The 21549-nt window shown below is 44.9% G+C and overlaps 1 protein-coding gene and 1 pseudogene across 3 annotated transcripts in view; both read right to left on the bottom strand.

Annotated features, from left to right (window-relative positions):
* Positions 1–21549, bottom strand: part of TMEM131 (transmembrane protein 131) — a 247756-nt gene that overhangs the window by 9727 nt on the left and 216480 nt on the right. For 2 of the 3 annotated variants that reach the window (XM_030920866.1, XM_030920868.1), the window contains exons 32-35: positions 10663–10838; positions 7116–7240; positions 733–857; positions 377–526 (exon numbers count right to left, since the gene is read on the bottom strand). In XM_030920866.1, coding sequence (XP_030776726.1) covers positions 377–526; positions 733–857; positions 7116–7240; positions 10663–10838 — 576 coding nt within the window. The remainder of the gene's footprint in view (positions 1–376; positions 527–732; positions 858–7115; positions 7241–10662; positions 10839–21549) is intronic. The other variant, XM_030920869.1, reaches the window with a different exon arrangement.
* Positions 7631–10654, bottom strand: LOC115894234 (annotated as a pseudogene).

Genomic DNA, 21549 nt, shown 5'->3' with positions numbered 1-21549 from the left:
GAATTCATCAGGTAAAAGACTGCTGAGTCAATGCTTTTATAAGGCAAACAATTCTTTAGGAGATTAACCACTCCAAACAGACCATTCCATTTTGCACACTGGGCAGTGGTGTGCTAGTATACCAGCTCCCTGAAAAAAAAAAAAAAGCCCTGATGTGAATTGTTGAATGATTCCCCTGACGTAAATAATCTCACCAGGACTGATTTCAACCTACAGCAGGTTAGCCACTGATTAGGCTAGTTAACAATGGGCTCTTAGCTGGCAAAGCGCTGCCAATGGGTATTTTAAAACAACTTGCCCCTGAAGAGTTCCACATCCAGAGTGGGGTGGGTTGCGGGTAAGTGGAGCCCTGTGGTTTCTAAGCCACTATACTCACAGCTCCCGGGTTTGTGAACTGGAACCGAATCCCACTCCGGTGGAGGAGAGTCCTTTTCACCCTCTGAGCTACTGGTGTTGCCTAATTCTTGACTATTCGGGAGGAATTTTGCTAGGGCAGGTGGTCTGTTATCCACTAACTTATTTGTACCTGCACAAAAATCAGAAAAGAACGTGGTTAATGGAGGGTAATTGCTTCTTTCAGGTCTATTTCAGTGAACCTTCTAATGAGGACAAGAACACAGCCTTAGCCTTGCAGGACTAATAACTACTGACTGCGTACTGATAATGCACAACAACTGTTAACACTATGAAACGATCTGTAAGACATGATCACAGAGAACAAAATGACAATACCTCTTGTTTTCTGGGCATTTCGTGATTTGGATCCACTTGTCATTGCAGCTGGAAGAGGAATCTTGCTTGGGAGATTTCTACGTTGCTTACTTTCCAAAGGGGGAGTATATGGTAGTTCTAATGAACTGAAAGACAAACATGGATGGAAAACACAAATGTATTCCTTTGTCTTGGAGGACGGAAGTCATTAAGATTGCAATTCTTCTACAATACAACTGCATGCAGGAAGCTAATGTAGCTTCCTGGGGAGTCATCTACCCTGGGTCCTCACTCAGCACCGGCTGCATGCCCAACTCTGTAGCTAAGACTGCCCAGCAGTCAGTCAGCACTTGCAGACTGACCCTTTGCTATTCCGAGTGCTGACAAAGAACTGAGGTCCATTATTCAGTAATACGTAATGGGAGGGAGGATCTGTCTCAGACAAGGCATAGAAAGAAAGCCCTTAGCACCAGCTTGCTGCTCAGGGCTGGAAGTGCAGTCATTCTGCCTGTGAGTGAGTCTCTCCCAGCACTGGGATTCCTGAACATGAAGATTGTGAAAGATCTCAGATCTGCAACGTTAGAGGCTCCACTATTCAAAACTGAACACAGTTTTCTCATAGAAATTATGAGGTGACCCAGAGCTATGTTCCTGGTTACTGCAGGGCGTGGGCTGCAATGAACTTTCTTCCTTATTCTTGAGCTCAGGGTTACTCTTAGGCAAAAAATTTAAATATTCTTTTTATTGATTTATTTAGAGTGACATGCTTTCTGAAAGATTTTGAGGTAAGCTTAAGATAATAAGCATGTATAAATAGGACAATTAATTGACTCTCAACTTCCTGTCAGCCACACAAAACAGGAAGCATGATGAGCGATCTTAAATTTCCAAAGCTCAGTAAGTGAGACAGGAAAACCTGCTGGGACAGCAGCTGGAAAGAATGAATCTCTGAGAGAAAAGAACTGGGTAGCTGGCCCATGGAAGACAGCACTGTGAGTGGAGTACCTGTATGGGCTACAAAGGCATTCTTTATGAAGCCACATCTCTAATGCCCACCAAGACCATGTCTGGGACTGGGAGGACCTCCGGAAGGAGCTCAGCTAATGTGGTCCAAGAAGGACCTTTTCCAGCAAAGGCTGAGATGCGGCTCAGAGAGCCCAGTGGCCCCTTTGGAGAAATCTTCCAAGAATCCTCAGGGATCTCCACTGAGCTCCTGGTGACAGCTGTCAGTTCAGGGCTGAGCTGACAGCTAGCTTTTCATCACAAATCTGCAAAGTCTACACAGACGGTATAAAATGGATGCATCTCCGGCATTTTCCACACTTCAGCGTGCTTTCTGCCTCCACCCCTCAGGTGTGCAATACCACTCAGGCCTCCTGGCCCCATCCTCCAAGTTCTTCCTGCACCATGTTGCCCTCTGTCCTCCCATCCCACAGGATACAGTATGAGAAGGGTTCCAACTTTCCAGATCTAACGGCACCACAACACCCTCGCTCCCCAACACCCTCACTCCCCAACATCCTCAGTGTCAAGTGTGAGCTCATCAATGAACAAATACATTTAAGAAGACTATTTACAAACATTTTATAAGGTGGTAGGGTCAAAGGACATTTTCTTTTCATTCTTTTGTTTCTTTGTATTTCACATTTTCCATAGTAAGTAGGTATTATGTCTGGAATTAGTAAGAGCAAACCAAAAAGCCAAAGGGTTTCCATTAGCCCAAACAAGTAGAATTTTAGGTAGGATAACAAACTGAAGTGAAAAATCCGCGGTTTATGGACCAGATGATGAATGCTACAGTATTATAAAATCTTTTGTTATCTCTTCCACTTCTACCCGACAGGGTTATTTAAAAACCCCATCTTCTAAAAAGAACCCCAAAGGCTCCCACAGTAGACACCGGCCCTCTGGTGGCGGAGGCGGTGTGGGTGTGGTTTATTTTTAAGTGTGGGTGGGTATCTATACAACACTAAACTCGGTGCCACTGTAAAAGTAACTGGTTTTAAGAATAAAGGAGCCGGACAATGTCTGTTATTTTTGCTGATTCACAGTTTCCTAAATTAGGCCAGATGATCTCTACCAAGAAACCTTTTTTAAGGCTTCTGAATAAAATGGGTAATGGCCAACTTAATTGAAGCACTTCTTTTCATTTATTTTTTTGAGACAGAGTCTCACTCTGTCACCCAGGCTGGAGTGCAGTGGCACGATCTCGGCTCACTGCAACCTCTGCCTCCCGGGCTCAAGTGATTCTCCTGCCTCAGCCTCCTGAGCAGCTGGGATTACAGGTGTGTGCCCCCACGCTTGGCTAATGTTTGTATTTTTAACAGAGATGGGGTTTCACCATGTTGTCGCGGCTGGTCTCGAAGTCCTGACCTCTGGTGATCTGCCCTCCTTGGCCTCCCAAAGTGCTGGGATTACAGTGGGATTACAGGCATGAGCCACCGTGCTCAGACTCAAGTGATTCTTTTTAAAAAGGGAAAACAGAAAGGTGGTTCAGATGCCAGGATTTATTTACTTATTGACAGGGTCTCTGTTCCAGGCTAGAGTGCAGTGGTGCAATCACGGCTCTCTGCCGTCTCTTAACTCCTGGGCTCAAGCAATTCTCCTGCCTCAACCTCCCTAGTAGTTGGGACTACAGGTGTGTGCCATCACACCTGGCTAATTTAAAAGAAAAAATTTTTGTAAGATGAGGTCTTGCTATACTGTCCAGGCTGGTCTTGAACTCCTGGGCTCAAGCAATCTTCCTGCCTTGACCTCCCAAAGTGCTGGGATTACAGGTGTGAGCTACCACACCTGGACTATTTTTATAATATATTTTCCCCCATTTTTAAATAATGTTTTTGTCTTAATATTCTGGTATTTTTTATTTCTATTTTTGCTTTTCACAACGTTACACCTGACTCAGGCCTGGCCTATTTTTATTCCTGTAATACACAGTACACACCTCTGTCTGGGGAGGAGAGAAGCAGACCTGGGACACAGCTAGGGACGTGACCGGCTGTGGAGGCAGAGTTTTCTCAGTGCTGACAGGTCTGGGGCTGGCGTGCGCAGTGTGGTGTTCACGGCCCTTGGCCCTCAGTTGAGCGTGTTATTTAAGCAGATTTTTAGAGATAACATGATTAGTTTATCTACTTAACTTCTTTTGCTTATTTTAGATTATTACATTTATGTAAACATATACTGTTGATACACAAACAGAAAAACAGAAGGATCAGTGAATACTCAGGATCCTAAAGCAGGGATGCCCTGGGTCCTTCCTGGTTCTGCAGAAACCTTCAGTGCCTGAGATCTGATTCCCATTCCCTGGCATCTGACACAGACTCGAGTCTTCTGAGGGTCTGCAGGCCCATTTCTATGTTACCACAGCTGGAAAACGCGGTTAGATCAGACTGCTGCTGCAGCCCCACGCTCCCATTTCCTAGAAGTGATTTTTTTGAGGTCAGCTCTTGGGAGTGTGGATGGATGGGGGTGAGCTGTTCCTTTGGCTTTATCACCTCTTATAAAGCTTCCAAAAGAAAGCAATGATATATGCCTTATTAATGACATAGCTTATGAAAAGATGTGCACCTGTCCTTCAGATATGTGGGATCATATATTAACACACTAAAAGGTGACAGGAATTTCAGGAATCACTAAAGCTAGGACTGGCCGTGATTCTATCTGAGGGAGTGTTTGACATTTATACTATCAGAATGCAGTGGAGTCAGAGAATGGCTCTGTTCAGAGAGTCAACCTTCTCTGGTTATTAAAAAAACCAGTCTTTATTTGATTAAATGACTGATGAACTAATACATTCTGACTCTCAATACTTTCATCCCTGATTTCAGAAAAACAAGAGATCAGTGAGTTTAAAGAGATTAGATAAAGGAGGTTAGAAGACAGGTTGCATACAGATTTCTTCAGTTACAAAAGACAGTTTCAAGTACACGGCTTGAATTGTGTTCTGGTGATGATTTATCTTTTTTTTTTTGAGACGAGTCTCGCTGTGTTGCCCAGGCTGGAGAGCGGTGGCGCTATCTTGGCTCACTGCAAGCTCTGCCTCCTGGGATTACGCCATTCTCCTGCCTCAGCCTCCCAAGTAGCTGGGACTACAGGCGCCGCCACCACACCCGGCTAATTTTTTTATATTTTTAGTAAAGACGGGGTTTCACCATGTTAGCCAGGATGGTCTCAAATCTCCTGACCTCGTGATCCGCCCGCCTTGGCCTCCCAAAGTGCTGGGATTACAGGCATGAGCCACCACGCCCAGTCGATTTATCTTTTAACTACATATTGAGAGCCACGGGTTATTGCCATAACTGCCCCTTGACTGGGTGGTTCAGGACTGACCACCCTAAGCTTTTTGGTTTACCAGAGAACTAAAAACCCTTGCAAAGGTAGTGACACTCAAGTGATGTCTCTGACTAACTTTTCAAATGCAAATTTGCTAATGGTCAACTTGTAAAAAAAATCAGAATACAACAGAAGTCAGTGGAACAGGAACGGGGGGTTAGGATTAGTGTGTTCTATCTGCTTCATAATACTGAGCTCAGGCATTAGGGCTAATCAACAGAGCCAATTTGGCAACAGTCACCTATGGAATGGCATCTCTAAGGTAATTCTTAGAAGCCCTGATTTTAAAATTTATCATCATAGGAATTGCATGTCTGTCTACCTCACAAGATTTGTGCAAATGTAAAAATGAGGATTTTCATTATTTGGACTTATTAGCCTCATTTAAAGTATCTGATCACTCACCTAAGCCTGAAAAAGGCCTAGAAGAAGAATCTCTAGCCAGTAACCCAGTGTTATTCCTGTCCTGGAGTGCCAGGATATTGGTGTCTTAGGTGGGTTTCTCTCAGGAGAGATCCAAGTATGTGAACCTCCTCTTCAGAAGAGGTGGTCTCTTCTTTCTCCCCTTAAATGATCAACCACCTGACACCACTCTGCTAGACGTTCCTTCTACCTGGGCCAGACTGCTCTCAAATTGTGGGACCTGGTCACCTGAACTAACAATTTCCACAGAAGAGTAAATTTTAGGTACAAATACTTCATTACTAATCACCACCATATACTGTATTATTTCATAAATTCAGGGACAAGGTTAAATTTTACTGCAGTAACCACTGATTTCTTACTAGCTTTTGGGTTCTACAGGACAGGACTGGCCCTGCCTGAAGCCATAAAATCTAAGGACAGAGTCTAGGTCAGTGGTGCTTCTGCAAAACTCAAGTACGTTTCCCAGGAAGAGAGTAAGAACAGACCTTCCACAGATCTAAGGTTCACACTTACGATGACAGACAAGCCATGCCTGCCTTTTAAATTCACACCTAATTTATTCGACTTCCTCTATCACTTCCCACTCATCACAACCCACAAACGGGCAGACAGCAGCTCCCATGCTGATGACGGTTCCATACGATGAACCAGGAAAGGTACTATTGACGCACCAACACTAAAATTATGAGGTAGACGCTGAGCCAAGGTTAAATGAAAATGTGAAGTAACTTCAGTTAACAACTCAACAGTTCAACTCACTCATCTCCCTGGGGAAACAGCCTGCACGAGCCCTCCCGGTGGGGGCCACTGAATTGCATCCCATGGGGAGGAACTGGAGTTATTTAATGGTAGAACTGTCTGACTGCTGACATCTGCCCTGAACCACTTTTACGGAAGAATAAACTTTTCCAAGTTTCATGGCACAGAACTCTAGATCCCAACTGGCTTAACAATTCACCAGACCCAGAACTCTTGGAGGAAAGTCATGCTTGGGCCTATGGTTCAATCTTCAAGGTCATCTCTGTGCAGAAGTAAAATGGATCTCATCCTGGGACCGAATCACCAACAGAAATTTTCCTTCTAAATTTTTTTTTTTTTTTTTTTTTTTTTTTGAGACGCAGTCTCACTCTGTCGCCCAGGCTGGAGTGCAGTGGCCGGATCTCAGCTCACTGCAAGCTCCGTCTCCTGGGTTTATGCCATTCTCCTGCCTCAGCCTCCCGAGTAGCTGGGACTACAGGCGCCCGCCACCTCGCCCGGCTAGTTTTTTGTATTTTTTTAGTAGAGACGGGGTTTCACCGTGTTAGCCAGGATGGTCTGGATCTGCTGACCTCGTGATCCGCCCACCTCGGCCTCCCAAAGTGCTGGGATTACAGGCTTGAGCCACCGCGCCCGGCCCCTTCTAAATTTTTATAACAGATTGTGAGCTCTGCCCTCTGCACGTCTGACTTGAGAAGCATGTGGTTGTTCCGAGTCAACAACAGTACGTGTCAGGTGACAGAAAAAGCCCAAGAGGAATGTGATGCTGCACCTGGATTTTGCTATAAACCCCCCGAGAAGCCAAGCAGTCAACCAAATCAAAACAGCACCTGGCATGCGCCAGCAACTTCTTTATAGACCTTATTTCTCTGTACATTTATCTCTCTCACCTGGGCTTCACATCTGTTGGGATTTCTTTCTTAATTAAGAGTTTTTTGCTTTTTTGCTTCACTTGAGACATTTCACTCTCATGTTTTTCAGGCGTGGCTTGTCTTCCCTTTTGCTTTTCTGTATCCTGTAAAAAATGGACACTTAATTGCTGAGAAGGATTAATAAAATGAAATTAGTTCCATCTTAAGACACAGACACGAAATCAAAGATGTAAAAATATACAAATCATATATGTAAAAACAAACTCCTTTCTTCAAATCTGTCTTCATTGTGGTTCTGTCCATTTTTCGGCCCTCTTTAATTGCTCTCGGCCGGGTACGGTGGCTCATGCCTGTAATCCCAGCTCTCTGGGAGGCCGAGGCAGGTGGATTGCCTGAGCTCAGGAGTTCAAGACCAGTCTGGGCAACATGGTTAAAACCCTGTCTCTTCTAAAAATCCAAAAAATTAGCTGGGCATGGTGGTGCATGCCTGTAATCCCAGCTACTCGGGAGGCTGAGGCATGAGAATCGCTTGAACTGGAGAGGCGGGGGTTGCAGTGAGCCAAGATCATGCCACTGAACTCCAGCCTGGGCGACAGAGCGAGACCCCATCTCAAAGCAAAATTTATCTCGACTATGTTTTGGTGAGTTGGAGTAAAGAACATCATTTTGATTTACACTCATATCCTGACTGGAGGTGACAGTGGCAGTAGCAAACTGGTAGCTTCTTTTCAAGCACTGGGGAGTAAAACATTGTATTTCCTTAAAAGAAAAGTTCAGTAGAGACTGCAGTATAAAGTCAAGCACTCCAGCCATGCACCCCATCCTGAGCACAAACTGTCAGGACAAGAGCGCAGTGCCGGCAGCACACAGGGGCCACGCTCGCCTGCCTGCGACTGCAGCAGGGTTCCGACTGGTTTAATGCTAACAGCTGCTCCATCAATGGGAGGGGCTCTTCGTCCACTTCATCCACACACATTTACAGGTCACCCACTTGGTGCCAGGCCATGGGATTACCAAGAGGGCCCAGTTTCTCCTCCTAAGGATGGTGAAGTCTAGCAGGAGGGAGACACATGACAGACGCCAGCATGGACCTCTGCTGTGGAAATGTTACTGGCCATTGCAGCAGCACAGAAGGGCTGTCCTGCCCACTCGAATGTGGAATCTGGACTGGGTGGCCACACTCAAGATGCATCTTAAAGCTGTGCCACCCAGCACAGCCAGGACCAGGAAAGTACAGAACCTGCCCCACGTGTTTCTGTGGCAATCTGACATCGTTGCAGCATTCGAGTGTGAGATCAGTGGACCTGTCTCCCGAACAGGGTCTACATCTACTCGTGTATTGTGTGTGTGGTTTTTTTTTTTTTTTTTGGAGACAATGTACTCATTCTGTTGCCCCTGGGCTCAAGCGATCCTCTCACCTCAGCCTCCTGAGTAGCTAGGACTATAGGTACATGCCACCAGGCCCAGCTAATTCTTGTATTTTCTGTAGAAATGGGGTTTCACCATGTTGCCCAGGCTGCACTCAGGTATTGCTGAAACCCGCCTGGGGAGCTGCATGTGGAGTGGGCTGTGTACTAAAAGCAACCTGGTTCTCTGCCCCAGACAATCTATGAAACACTGTGTTCACGGAAGCACTGGTGGGGACTGATGGGGAAGGACGTACTCAGCAAAAGGGGGACAGCGATGGCTATGGAGGGGAGCTATAAGCATGTGGTGAATTAGCGTCTACCCAAGAGCTTTACAATTTATGATTATGAAGACAGCCTGGATTTTAATAGGTCACACCAGGTGACTCTATTTAACTGTCAAGAGTAAATAACCAGAGCTAGGGCTAAAACATCTCCCTGGCTCACACATCGTTTGAAACTATTTTGAGTTACTCATGAAGTCTCTGAATACTTGACCCATGAGGTATTTTGTAAGCCATGAGCTTTTCGAGGACAAGGGATGTGGCCTTTTGTCCACTGTTGTTGCCTATGCACCTAGCACGTGGCCTGGCATGTGGGTGCTCAATTCCTGTGTGTTGACTGAATGAGTAGAACAGAATTGGAAAAGACATGCAAGAGAAAACGACCTATCAAAGTTGTGATTTAGTTGAGAAAAAAATACACATTAACTGACAAACTGAGATCAGTCGCGGAGAAATAAAAGCAGCCTCTATGCAGACTGCTGAGCAGGAGGAATGACAACGCATCGGAGGTGACAGGGTAGTAACCAGACAAGAAGGTCTCATGAAGGATGTCAGTTCTGAGCTGCACAAATAGCACGGAAGGAGCTGGGAACACAGGAGGGAATGAACAACAGGGAGCTAAGAATGACACCAATGGGCGAGCACAGAACACTGGCCGCTGGGGGCCGCTGGAGAGGGGCCACAGCAGGGTGAGCAGGAAGAGGCCGGCAGGTGGGAAGGGAGGTGGCAGAAAGGTGTGCAGAAGGCCTGGGCTGAAAATGCCTTCCCAACTCTGATGCACAGGGTTTCAACTGCTGGGATTTTACTCAAAGTTCAGCACAGGGCTTTCTGCTTCTCTGAAGTACTTTGTGAAAGCGCTATACACTACAGAGCTCCAGCACTAGCTAGGAGTTGGGCTAGGGGTAGACAGAGGACCTCGGTAACGGTAAGGGAACGCAAAGGGGAAGGCGGCTGACTTGAAAGTAACTTACATATAAATTTCATTTTAAACATTAATGCATGTGAATGAAACATCAATGCCGGAAATCTGTAAGAAGTCATTCCTTGGTCACTAGACTAAAACTAAAAAAGAAAGTCTGTTCTACAACATTAAAGGCTATATTAGGATCAGTTTAGATTTGAAATCTATTTATCTAAAAATAAAAGCGCCAGAGTGGAATGATTCCCCTTTTTCTTGCACACCCCATACTACTCACAGCAGTACTCTGACCCCATCACTAAGGCCCACTGGACCCGACACTTTGCACTGCTCTTCCTGCTGTGGTAACAGCCCTAGGAGCCGAGGCCTCCAGCGGGCGAGGCAACTTCTTGGTGTGCGGATGTATCCTGGGCTGGGCTCCTCGTCCCCGGGGGCCATTAAAGCCTGGGGTCTTTCCTGGGACCATGCTCCCTCCAGGGCAGTCACCACTCTACTGCTTGGGAGAGTAAGCTGCCACCAAAACCCCGCTTCCAGCAGGTGCTAGGAGCAACATGACAGGAAAAACACAACCTAATTAAAATGGCAGCGTTCCTTCTCATTCTTCTGATCCTTAAAATCTGAAAGAAGTTTCATGACGTGGAACAGTTACTATTCCAGACAGTCCCTAGCTTGCAAGCAGTGTTTCCAGTTTCCAACCATCTTACTGTATTAACATGCTTCCAACTGTTCTTCCCTGGAGGACATGGAGTCATTCATCCCCAGAGCTGTGAATGCGGCCTGCAGGGGAATGACTCTGGAGGCACGGCCGGCACATGAACCATTCCTCAGTGGGTGTTCATGCTAGATTTAAACATTACTTTTGTACTAAAACCAGAATCTAGGAGATGGAAGGTCTTGTGCGCTGCAGGAGACCTCTCTTTCTCCCTCGTGTTTTGTTTTGTGAGATCAGCCCGTACCTCCTTGAGGAGCGGCTCTGTGTCGGGGTTGGAGGTCTCTGTGGTGGTGGAGGAGCTGTCATCATCAGCCAAAGAGTCCTTTAGCTCGTCTTCCTGCGGCTTTCCCTTTCCCTTCTTCTCCTTTTCCTCTTGCTTCTTAGGTGGTTTCACCTTGCGCTGAAGAGGTTTTCCTTTCCCTGAGGGTAAAAATTAAAAGTAAAAGAACTCTTGTTTTTTTTTGAGACGGAGTCTTGCTCTGTCCCCCAGGCTGGAGTGCGGTGGCGCGATCTCGGCTCACTGCAAGCTCCGCCTCCTGGGTTCACACCATTCTCCTGCCTCAGCCTCCCGAGTAGGTGGGACTACAGGCACCCGTCACCACGTCAGGCTAATTTTTTGTATTTTTAGTAGAGACGGGGTTTCACTGTGTTAGCCAGGATGGTTTCGATCTCCTGACCTCGTGATCCACCCACCTCGGCCTCCCAAAGTGCTGGGATTACAGGCGTGAGCCACTGCGCCCGGCCAGAACTCCTGATTTTTAAATAGCTAGCTTGGAAAACAAAACAATTACAACTTTTTTTTTGAAGAGGCTGGACTCTCTTCTGAGTAAAAAAGGTTTCTTTTTTTCTTCTCTAATTAAAGCGTCCCAAATCCATTTGACTTTGTGATGAGAACAATTTAAAAAATCAACTTTACTGAGATACAACTTACATGCGATAGAACACACCCATTTTAAGGGTACAGTTCAGTGTTTGGACAAACCTGACAGTTTTGACAAATCTGTATGTCTGTCTCAGAATGTGCGTAATATTCTCCAAAGGGTGATGGAGCTTAGAAAAGTTACAGAAGTGAAAACCAGAGATCCTCTAACATCTGCTGGGAGACGGAAGCCTGACGGTGACATGAACAACGAGCCACCCAAGTCCTTCCCTTTAGGTGTGCTGAGTCCCAGCAGTGTAGCCACAATGGCTGGGTTCAAACCCTGGCAGCTTTCTACAAACTAGCTGCCTGATCATGGCCTCTCATCTGGACGATGGAGAGACAAGACCATACAAGGGCTGTACTGAGGAATTACATAATCCCTGGGAACGGTGAATGGCGCGTGGGTACTATGTAACGTTGTATACATATGGACAGAGAGTAAAATGGACATACAGAAAGCCAATTACTTTTAAAAATCTGGATGCTATCAAGAGAAATGAGAACCAACCCCGAACGTATTTCCCAGCGGTGTTGTGTGTGCTGGGAACATAGCAGTGAACAATATAACCCCTGCCCTCATGGAGCTTACCGTCCAGCAGGACTAGACAGAGGCAGAGAAAGCCCCGGGTTCTGGCACCTCAGATTGTGCCTGCAAAATCACCTGGGCAGGCAGGCAGGCAGGTGCAAGCTGCAGAAGCCACACAAGCCACATTTTAACCCAGTCTGTATGGGTCATAATTTCTAATACATCTTTTCAATAATGGTGACTTAATACAAATTAATTAAAACTCCAGTGTTTTATGCATTATCCCAGAGAATATCACCATTAATGCGTGCCAGAGACTCAAACCTCAGTGTTTAAAATGGGTTGGCAAACTATGGCCCATGGGCCAAATCTGGCCTGCAGTCTGTTTTGTATGGCTTGTTGAGTAAGAATGATTTTTACATTTTTGAAGTGGTCGAAAAAAAGACACAAATGAGAAGAGGCAACAGAGAGAGTCTGTGGCCCATAAAGCCTCAAACATTTACTACCTAGCCCTTTACAGAAAAAGTTTGCTGAGCCTGAGCTAGAAAAAGAGTAAGTAAATCTCTTAGTGATTTCCAGGAATGTCATTTCATCATTTATTGCACACTGATTCCAAGAAGTGTTAGATTTGAAACCAAACTGGGATAGTAAGTCCCAAAAATTGAAGGGGCATGTCGTTTCAAGCATAGGACTAACTAGTTTGTTTAATTATAATTGTGCCACTGTGCCCCAGCCTGGACAACAGAGCAAGACCCTGCCTCAAAAAACCAAACCAAACCAAACCAAACCAAACCACACCAACAAAAAACAGGCCCCTGACCTACATCAAAGAGCCAGAGCTTCTCCCCACCACACTAGACAGGAAGGGGAGTGTCCTGCTTTGCTCCACCAGCTCTGGGATTTCTTACATTCTGAGAGTTCAACAGCCCAGGCTGAGAAGACCTCAAAATTTCCCATACAATCAAGATCAGTTCCCCATATAATAAACTTCTCACCTGCAATTATGTAATTTTATCATGCTTAGGTTCATTGGGTGAGGGGCAGTAAATCTGTATAAATAATCTATATTTATAATAACCTGAAACTTCCATAATAAATACAAAATGGCTGGAAATGAGTTTTCAAAAACAACTCAAAAAGTGAAGCTATGAATAGACAAAAAATACCTCACAGATCAATTAGTTAAGCTGAAAACTTCAGTAACAAAAGGATACTTCGGCTCACGCCTGTAATCCCAGAACTTTGGGAGGCCCAGGAGGGTGGATCACTTGAGGTCAGGAGTTTGAGACCAGCCTGGCTAATATGACGAAACCTCATCTCTACTAAAAATATAAAAATTAGCTGGGCACGGTGGCGAGCGCCTGTAATCCCAGTTACCAGGAGGCTGAGGCAGGTGAATCATTTGAACTCAGGAGGCGGAGCTTGCAGTGAGCCGAGATTGCGCCACTGCACTCCAGCCTGGGTGACAGAGCGAGACTCCGTCTCAAAAAAAAAAAAAAAAAAAAAAAAAAAATTATTGCACGAAAGAGTAATTTACCCTTTTTACCTTAAAATCATCACCTTATTAACTCAATATGCAGCCCTTGGACTTCTGTCCCTAGCACCTTAACAAATGTGATTTTGAAAAGGTTGACAAGAATCTCTAACCTGTTGAAGCCCATGACGCCTATCATTCCTCATTCTCCACGATGTTCCCGTTCCACCGCACACTGCAGAGTGTACCCCTTGATCCTGCCAGACCCCACCACGAACCCCTTCTTCTGACAACTTCACGACTGGCTCTGTCTTTGCTGGTATTCCCTAGAGATCCCCCCTTGGAGCTCTTTCTCTTTTTCCTTTACATTCTCCCTAGGGCTCAATTTCACTAACATCAACAATCCGAACCCCAAATGTCCGAAACCGAGTTAACTATTCTCAGGATTGTAATTATGGTTCTTAACAACCAGACACACTTTAGAATAACCCATGGAATGCTAAAAAGAAAATACTGCAGTCTGGGCCCGACCCTCAGAGAGATTCTGACTCAACAGTTCTGGATGGAACCGAGGGATTCTCCTGGGCACCAGGCTGACAGCCCCCAGTCCACGGCATCAACACCCATCCAACCACCCAGAACCTAGAGATTCTCCTGCGCACCAGGCTGACAGCCCCCGGTCCACGGCATCAACACCCACCCACCCAGAACCTAGAGATTCTCCTGTACACCAGGCTGAGAGCCACTGGTCTACGGCATCAACATCCATCCAACCACCCAGACTAGGAGCTACCTCAGGGCCACGTATGATTTCTTCTGCTGTTTGGATTCCCAAGTTCAAATGTTAGTGGGAGGGGAGACAACGTGCCTTCCCTAACCTGATTAGACTGGATGGCCAACGTCTGGCTGCAGGCAGTCCATGTCCCCACAGGCTGTGCAGGGAATGGCCTGTGCCTCCTGCTTGCCCCTGGGTGGGCTGGAGCAGGAAGCTGACTCTCAGGGCAAGCGTGTTCCTAACGGTCTCGTCTCTTCCTCAGGGCTGGGTTCCAGGAGAAAGACTGGGCTTCAGGGAAAGGAGAGACTCTTCCAAATCTTTCGTTAGGTCGGTAGTTCTCAAAGTGTCCCCCGTTGCCCCAGAGTCCTCATCACCTGCGACCTTGTTAGAAATGCAAATTCTATGGCCATTCCAGACCTACAGAACCAGAACTCTGCGGGTAGGCACAGCAATCTGTTTAACAAGACCTCCAGGTGACAGTAATAATGTATGGTCCATTTAGGAATCCCTGGGCTGGGTGCAACAGTGGCCTGTAATCCCCAAAGGTTTGGGAAGCCAAAGCAGGAAGATCACTTGAGGCCAGGTGTTCCAGACCAGCCTGGGTAACACGGTGAGACCTCATCTCTACAAAAAATTTTAAAATCAAACTAGCCGGGTGTGGCGGCACACACCTGTAGCTCTCGCTACTCAGAAGGCTGAGGCAGGAGGATCTCTTGGGCCCAGGAGTTTGAGGTTACAGTGATTTATGACTGCACCACTGCACTCCATCCTGGGTCACAGAGTGAGACCTTTTCTCCAAAAAACCAAAACCAAAACCAAACAAAAAACAAAACAAAACAAAACAAAAGCAAACACAAAACCAAAAACAAAAGGATTCCCTGGCTTTTAGGTATAAATTTTATCCAGGTTTATCAGACCTGGTGGGGGAATAGCTGGTGAAAATGCAGGGCCTCATTTCCTATTTCTCTGTCCCCTGGGACTGTCTGGTGGGTAGGTGCCATCATTCGGAGCAGAATTGGGGGAATTCTGAGTCACCTGGAAGAAATGATCTAAATGATGCAATTTTGCCATCAATCCATCAGTAGGAATGGATTCTACTTCTAAAACCTCAAATTCTTTTCTCATGCACCCCCACTGCCACTCCCTAAGCCCAGGGCTTCCTCAAGTCTTGCCTGGCCATCCACAATGGCCTTGTCTCCCTGCTGAGCGTCTCTTCCTACCCCACTCTCCCACCCCACTCTGTTTTATACCCTGTCAATAGCCTGACTTCCTTTTGAAACATTTTTAAAGCTTAGAAATGTTATCCTGTCCCTTATTTTCTATAGGATAAAGTTCAAATTTGGATTCACCTACCTTACCAGTGTCTGCTCCAGCCTATCTCTAACTCTTCGACATGCTCCACCCTTGACCTATCAGGGCCAATCGCTGTATAACATATATAATTATTGTTTGCCAATTAAAAAAACAGAATTTAGAGGGAGACTGTCCTCTCAAAGATGAACTAATGAACTCAATGAACAGTGGAGAAGACAGGATGTCTCCTGGATGAAGCATCCCTGAGGCTGGTCACCCTGCCTGTCTGCTCCCACGATCTCCACACGGACTCCTCACCTGAGGCCGGTCACCCCGCCTGTCTGCTCCCACGATCTCCACACGGACTCCTCACCTGAGGCCGGTCACCCCGCCTGTCTGCTCCCACGATCTCCACACGGACTCCTCACCTGAGGCCGGTCACCCTGCCTGTCTGCTCCCACGATCTCCACACGGACTCCTCACCTGAGGCCGGTCACCCTGCCTGTCTGCTCCCACGATCTCCACACGGACTCCTCACCTGAGGCTGGTCACCCTGCCTGTCTGCTCCCACGATCTCCACACGGACTCCTCACCTACTGAGGTCATGCAATCATTCAGGTCTGTCTCTGGACATGAAGCTCTTCTGTGACATTCTCCCTGAGATTGTCCCTTTCCAGGCTCCTGGCATGGACCCCCCTTGACTCTATTTGCCATACAGCCTAAGCACCTAAGGGCAGGGATAAGGCCTTACTGATCTCTCCAGCCACAGTGCCTTGCACAGCACCCAGCACGTGGCAGGTGCCCAGCAGCATCTGCCAGGCTGCACGAGTCAGTGTTTCGCCTTCTCAACAGTGAAATATACCAACACTGTGTGACCTGCTCTGAGACTCACTAACCCAAGTCCAAATGCTTATCCCATCTCAATCCTTTATAAGTCACTTATCCCATCAATAAGTAGACTGTAATGCTCTTCTGGGATGAGTGCTTATCACCAATGAGTTTGCTTTTTGTGAGATTAGTACCAATCTGTGGCTTTACAGTGCGAATTTCTACAAATGACTTTCTAATCCCATTTCAGTCTCTACACTTAGTGGAGCCCAAGATTTTCCCTAATTGGGAAATATAAATCTCATTTAAACCAACCAACCAACCAAACACCTGGAGACCTACACGTCTGGGAAGATGGAGCAGATCTTTTCCTTATTCTTCCTGCCAAGCACAACTGAAAACTCTAGGCAGTATACAAAAAGCAAAGAAGATGACTCTGAAAGGCAGAGAAGGTGACAGACTGGAGGGAGACTGGGGTCTGAGGAAAGGCATGATGGTAAGGTTCCTGGGTTTTCTTTCTGCCACACACATCCACTCAGAAACACCAATGTGCAGAGATAAACAAAGCCTCAACAAAAGTCAGCTCTCTCTTGCCAAAGGTGCAGGAAAGGGGCAGTCCAGCAAGACAAAGGCTCCAGGCCAACACCACAATAAGAACTGGGGTACCATCTCTACTCATGCCAACAAAGGCCAAAGTGGGAGCCAAGACTTCCACCTTTGCAAGGCTGTAACCAGACATCCCAGCATGCTGGTGATGATGCTGTCAGGGAGGGCTAAGCAGGGAGCTGAGCCTTTCATTCCAGATAGTCAGTAATGAACACCCCTTCCTGACCATGCACTAAGGAGCCAACTCCAGAGGAGGCCTAGTAGACAGTCAGGACTTCTACCACTGCCCAGCGGGGTCAGCAAAGACAACATGGGAACCAGAACTCCCAGCCCTACCCAGCAGTAATGAGGAGCCTCCTTGCTCTTGCGTGTCAACAGAGGACAGCAGGAAACCAGGACTTCTAACTCTGCCTGGCAGTAAAAAGGGGGTACAACCCCTTCCTCTTCCTCTGCCAGAGCAGTCAGAGAAAGCCAGCTAAAACAGAAGGTTTAGTTAGGTAAGATCCAGTCTCAGAACATTAATACCCAAACGGTCCAGGTTTCAATCTACAGCCACTCTTCATACCAAGAATCAGAAATTTCTCAAATCAAATGAAAACACAAACAAAATAATAAAGAGATGCCAACACCAAGATGAGAGAGATGTTGAAATTATCTGACAAAGCCATCACAAAAATGCTTGTTCAATGAGCAATTATGAACATGCTTGAAACAACTGAAAAAACAGCCTCAGCAAAGACATAGAAGCTATAGAAGAACAAAATGGAAATTTCAGAACTGAAAAATATAACAACTGAAATAAAAAGCTCACTGCACGGGCTCAATAGCAGAACCGATGAGACAGGAAATCATCAGTAAACAAAAACAGACAATTAGAAATTACGAGAGAAAACGGACTACAAAAAAGAACAGAGCTTCAGGGACCTGTGCAGTTACAACAAAAGATCTAACATTTGTGTTATCAAAGTCTCAGACGGAAAGGAGAAAAAGGGAGGGCTGAAGAAGTACCTAAAGAAACAATGGGTAAAAACTCATTCCTAGGCCAGGCGCGGTGGCTCAAGCCTGTTGTAATCCCAGCACTTTGGGAGGCCGAGACGGGCGGATCACGAGGTCAGGAGATTGAGACCATCCTGGCTAACACGGTGAAACCCCGTCTCTACTAAAAAATACAAAAAACTAGCCGGGCGTGGTGGCGGGCGCCTGTAGTCCCAGCTACTCGGGAGGCTGAGGCAGGAGAATGGCGTGAACCCGGGAGGTGGAGCTTGCAGTGAGCTGAGATCCGGCCACTGCACTCCAGCCTGGGCCACAGAGTGAGACTCTGTCTCAAAAAAAAAAAAAAAAAAAAAAAAAAAAAAAAAAGAGCAAGCCTCAAAAAGGGAAAAGAGAAAGGAATCCACATCAAGATGCGTTATAATCAAATCTGAAAACTAAAGACAAAGAAACCCTGAAATCAGCCGGAGAAAATGACACATGACCTACAGGGAAAACACAATTAGAATGACAGAGTTCTCACGAGAAACCACGGAGGCTAAAAGGAAGCATTTTTCAAGTTCTCAAAGAAAACAAGCGTCATTCCAGAATCCTATACTCAGATGAAAATATCCTTCAGGAATATTCGGACATTCTCAGATGAAAGAAAACTCAGAGAATTCATATCCAACAGACCTACCCTAAGAAAATGGCTGAAGAAAGTTACTAAAACAGACAGGAAATGATCAAAGAAGGAACCTGGGAGGATTAGGAAAAAATATATAAACAAAACAAGATTTCCTTCCTATCTTAAGTTTTCTAAATTATGTTTGATGACTGATGTAAAAATTCAAACACTATCTGATTTGGTTCTAAATGTATGTAGAGGAAATATTTAAGACAACTAAAGCAAAGAAACATAAAGGGAGATGAGGTTTCTACAGCTCACTTGCGAGGGTGAAATGATGACCCCACGACCATGAGAACTTATGTACATATAATGTGTATCTAGAGCATCCTCTTAAAAAAAAAAAGCTATATGAAGAGATATATTAAAAAATGCTACAGATAAAAGAATTCTAAAAAATATACAAGTAACCCACAAAAAGTCAGGAAAAAGAAAATAAAGAAAACGAAATAAAATGGCAGATTTAAGTCCTAACGTATCAATAAGTATATTAAAAGTAGACAGTCTACTTATATAACAAATACAGAGACTGGCAGACTGGATTAAAACTCATGACCTAATTACATGCTGTCTATAAGAAACGTCCTTCAAACGTAATGGTATGGGCAGGCTGAAGTAAAAGGAGGGAAAAAAAAAATCATGGGAACATTAATTAAAGTAAAGCAGGAATGGCTATATTAATACTAGATGAACTTGAGAGGAAAGAAAATCACTAGAAACAAAGAAGGACATTATATAATGATAAAACAGTCCATCCACCAAGAAGTTATAGCAATCTTAAATGTAAACGCATCAAACAAAAACCCTGCAAACTATGTAAAGCAGGAACACCTAAAAGAGAAATCCACAATTACATTTGGAAATGTCAAGAACCTTCTCTCAACAGTATAACAACTAGACAGAAAAATCAGAAAGGAAAGAACTTAACACCATTATCAACCGATAGACTCTAAAGAACATTTATAAACCAGTCCACACGAAACAGGAGAATATACATTCTTTTCAAGTGCCCGTGGGTCATAAGCCAAGACAGACCATGTCCTGGGCCATAAAACAAACCTCAACACATTTAAAATAAGTGAAATCATTTGTAGTGTACTCTCCAATATAGTGGATTCAAAGTAGAAAGCAGTAACAGAAAGATAGGCCAAATCTCCAATCTTGGAAGACTGGAAACTAAGCAACACACTTCTAAATTATTCATGGGTCACAGAAAGTCTCAAAAGAAAAAGAAGGGAAGGGAATAAAACTGAAAGTTCCATATATCAAAATTTGTGGGACAGCAACAAAGCAGGGGTGAGAAGGAAATTTATAGCACTAAAAGCATACATAAAAAGGGGGGAAAAGTCCCGTATTAACAATTTAAACTCCCACCTTACGTAACTAAAAAAGGAGCAGAAAAATAAACCTAAAGCAAGCGGGAGGGAGGTAGTAACGGAGGTAAGAACAGAAGGCACTGGGATGAAACAGATAAGCAATGGAGGCAAATGAATGAAACCTAGAGCTGTTCCTTGATGAGATCAATAAAACTGACAAACCTAGGAAGACTGACCAAAAAAACCCCAAAACCCCAAAAATAACCAAAAAAAGAAGACACAAATTACCAATACCAGAAATGAAACAGAATATTCCTATAGACCCTAAAGACATCAACACGATGGTAAGGGAATACTATAAACAACTCTATTCACATAACTGTGATCACTTCGATGAAATGATGGACCACCTGATTGAAAACACAACCACCACAACTCACCGAATATGAAACAGAGGCTGTGACCAGCCCTGTAACTATTAGGAAAGCGAGTGAAAAATTAACATCTTCCCCCTACTTCAAGTGAACTCCAAACTAAGTTTCACACTTCATACAAACTGAACTCAAAATGAATCACGGACTATAAAAGGATAAAAAGACACACTATGGACAAGTGAAAAATATTTGCAAACCACATATCTGACAAAGTACTAGTATCTAGAATATGTAAATGACTCTCAAAATCAATAGTAAAAAAAAAACTCCCAAACAATCCAATTAAAAAAATGGGCAAAAGATATGAAGAAGATATTTACCAAGGAAAACAGACAGATGGCAAATAAGCACATGAAAATATGTTCAACATCATTATCCATTAGAAAATGACTGCAAATAAAAACCACAAAGAGGTATCACTACACACTTATCAGAATGGCTTTAACAGGGAAAAATGGAGATGCTGCTGAGGACGTGGAGAACCTGGATCACTCCCACGTTGCTGGTGGGAATGGAATACAGCACGGTCATTAGAGAGAACGTTTTGGCAGCTTCTTTAAAAAAATGAAATATGCAACTATCATAAGACCCAACAAATTCACTCCTGGGCACATATCCCAGAGAAATGAAGCTCTGTGTTCATACAAAAACTTGTACACAAATATTTATAGCATCTTTATACATAACAGCCCTAAATTAGACATAATCCAAATGTTCTTCAATGAGCAAATGACTGAAAAACCTGTGGTACACCCATACGACGGACTACTATTCAGCAATTAAAAGCAACAAACTGGCCAATCTCCAGAGAATTAAACTGGCTCAGAAAAACCAAAATGGCACATTCCTTTCGGGAAAAAGGTCTCCTTAGTCTGGCAACTATTAATCTCCTCCATTTCTACAATTTTGTCATTTCAAGAATGTTACATAAATGCAATCATAGTTGCCAGACTAAGGGGTAAGCTGAAGAAGGAGGGAAGTGAGTGTGGCTAGAAAAGAGCCCATGAGGATTCCTGTGGGCTTGGAAATGTTCTGCGTCTTGGCTGTATCAGCATCACTATCCTGGGTGCCATACTGTACAGTGGTTTTGCAATGTGTTACCACTGGGGGAAACTGGGTGAAAGGTATATGGGATCTCTGAATTTATTATTTGCATGTGAATCTACAATTATCTCAAAACAAAAAGCTAAAAAGACAAGTGGCCAGATACAAAGTGGCTCATGCTTGTAATTCCAGCACTTTGGGAGGCTGAGGTGGGGGGATTGCTTGAGCCCAGCATGGGCAACATAGGGAGACCCTG

Source organism: Rhinopithecus roxellana, chromosome 17, assembly GCF_007565055.1.
Source record: "Rhinopithecus roxellana isolate Shanxi Qingling chromosome 17, ASM756505v1, whole genome shotgun sequence".
Taxonomy (NCBI): domain Eukaryota; kingdom Metazoa; phylum Chordata; class Mammalia; order Primates; family Cercopithecidae; genus Rhinopithecus; species Rhinopithecus roxellana.
Note: the sequence above shows the minus strand (reverse complement) of the source record. Positions and strands in the feature narration are given on the sequence as shown.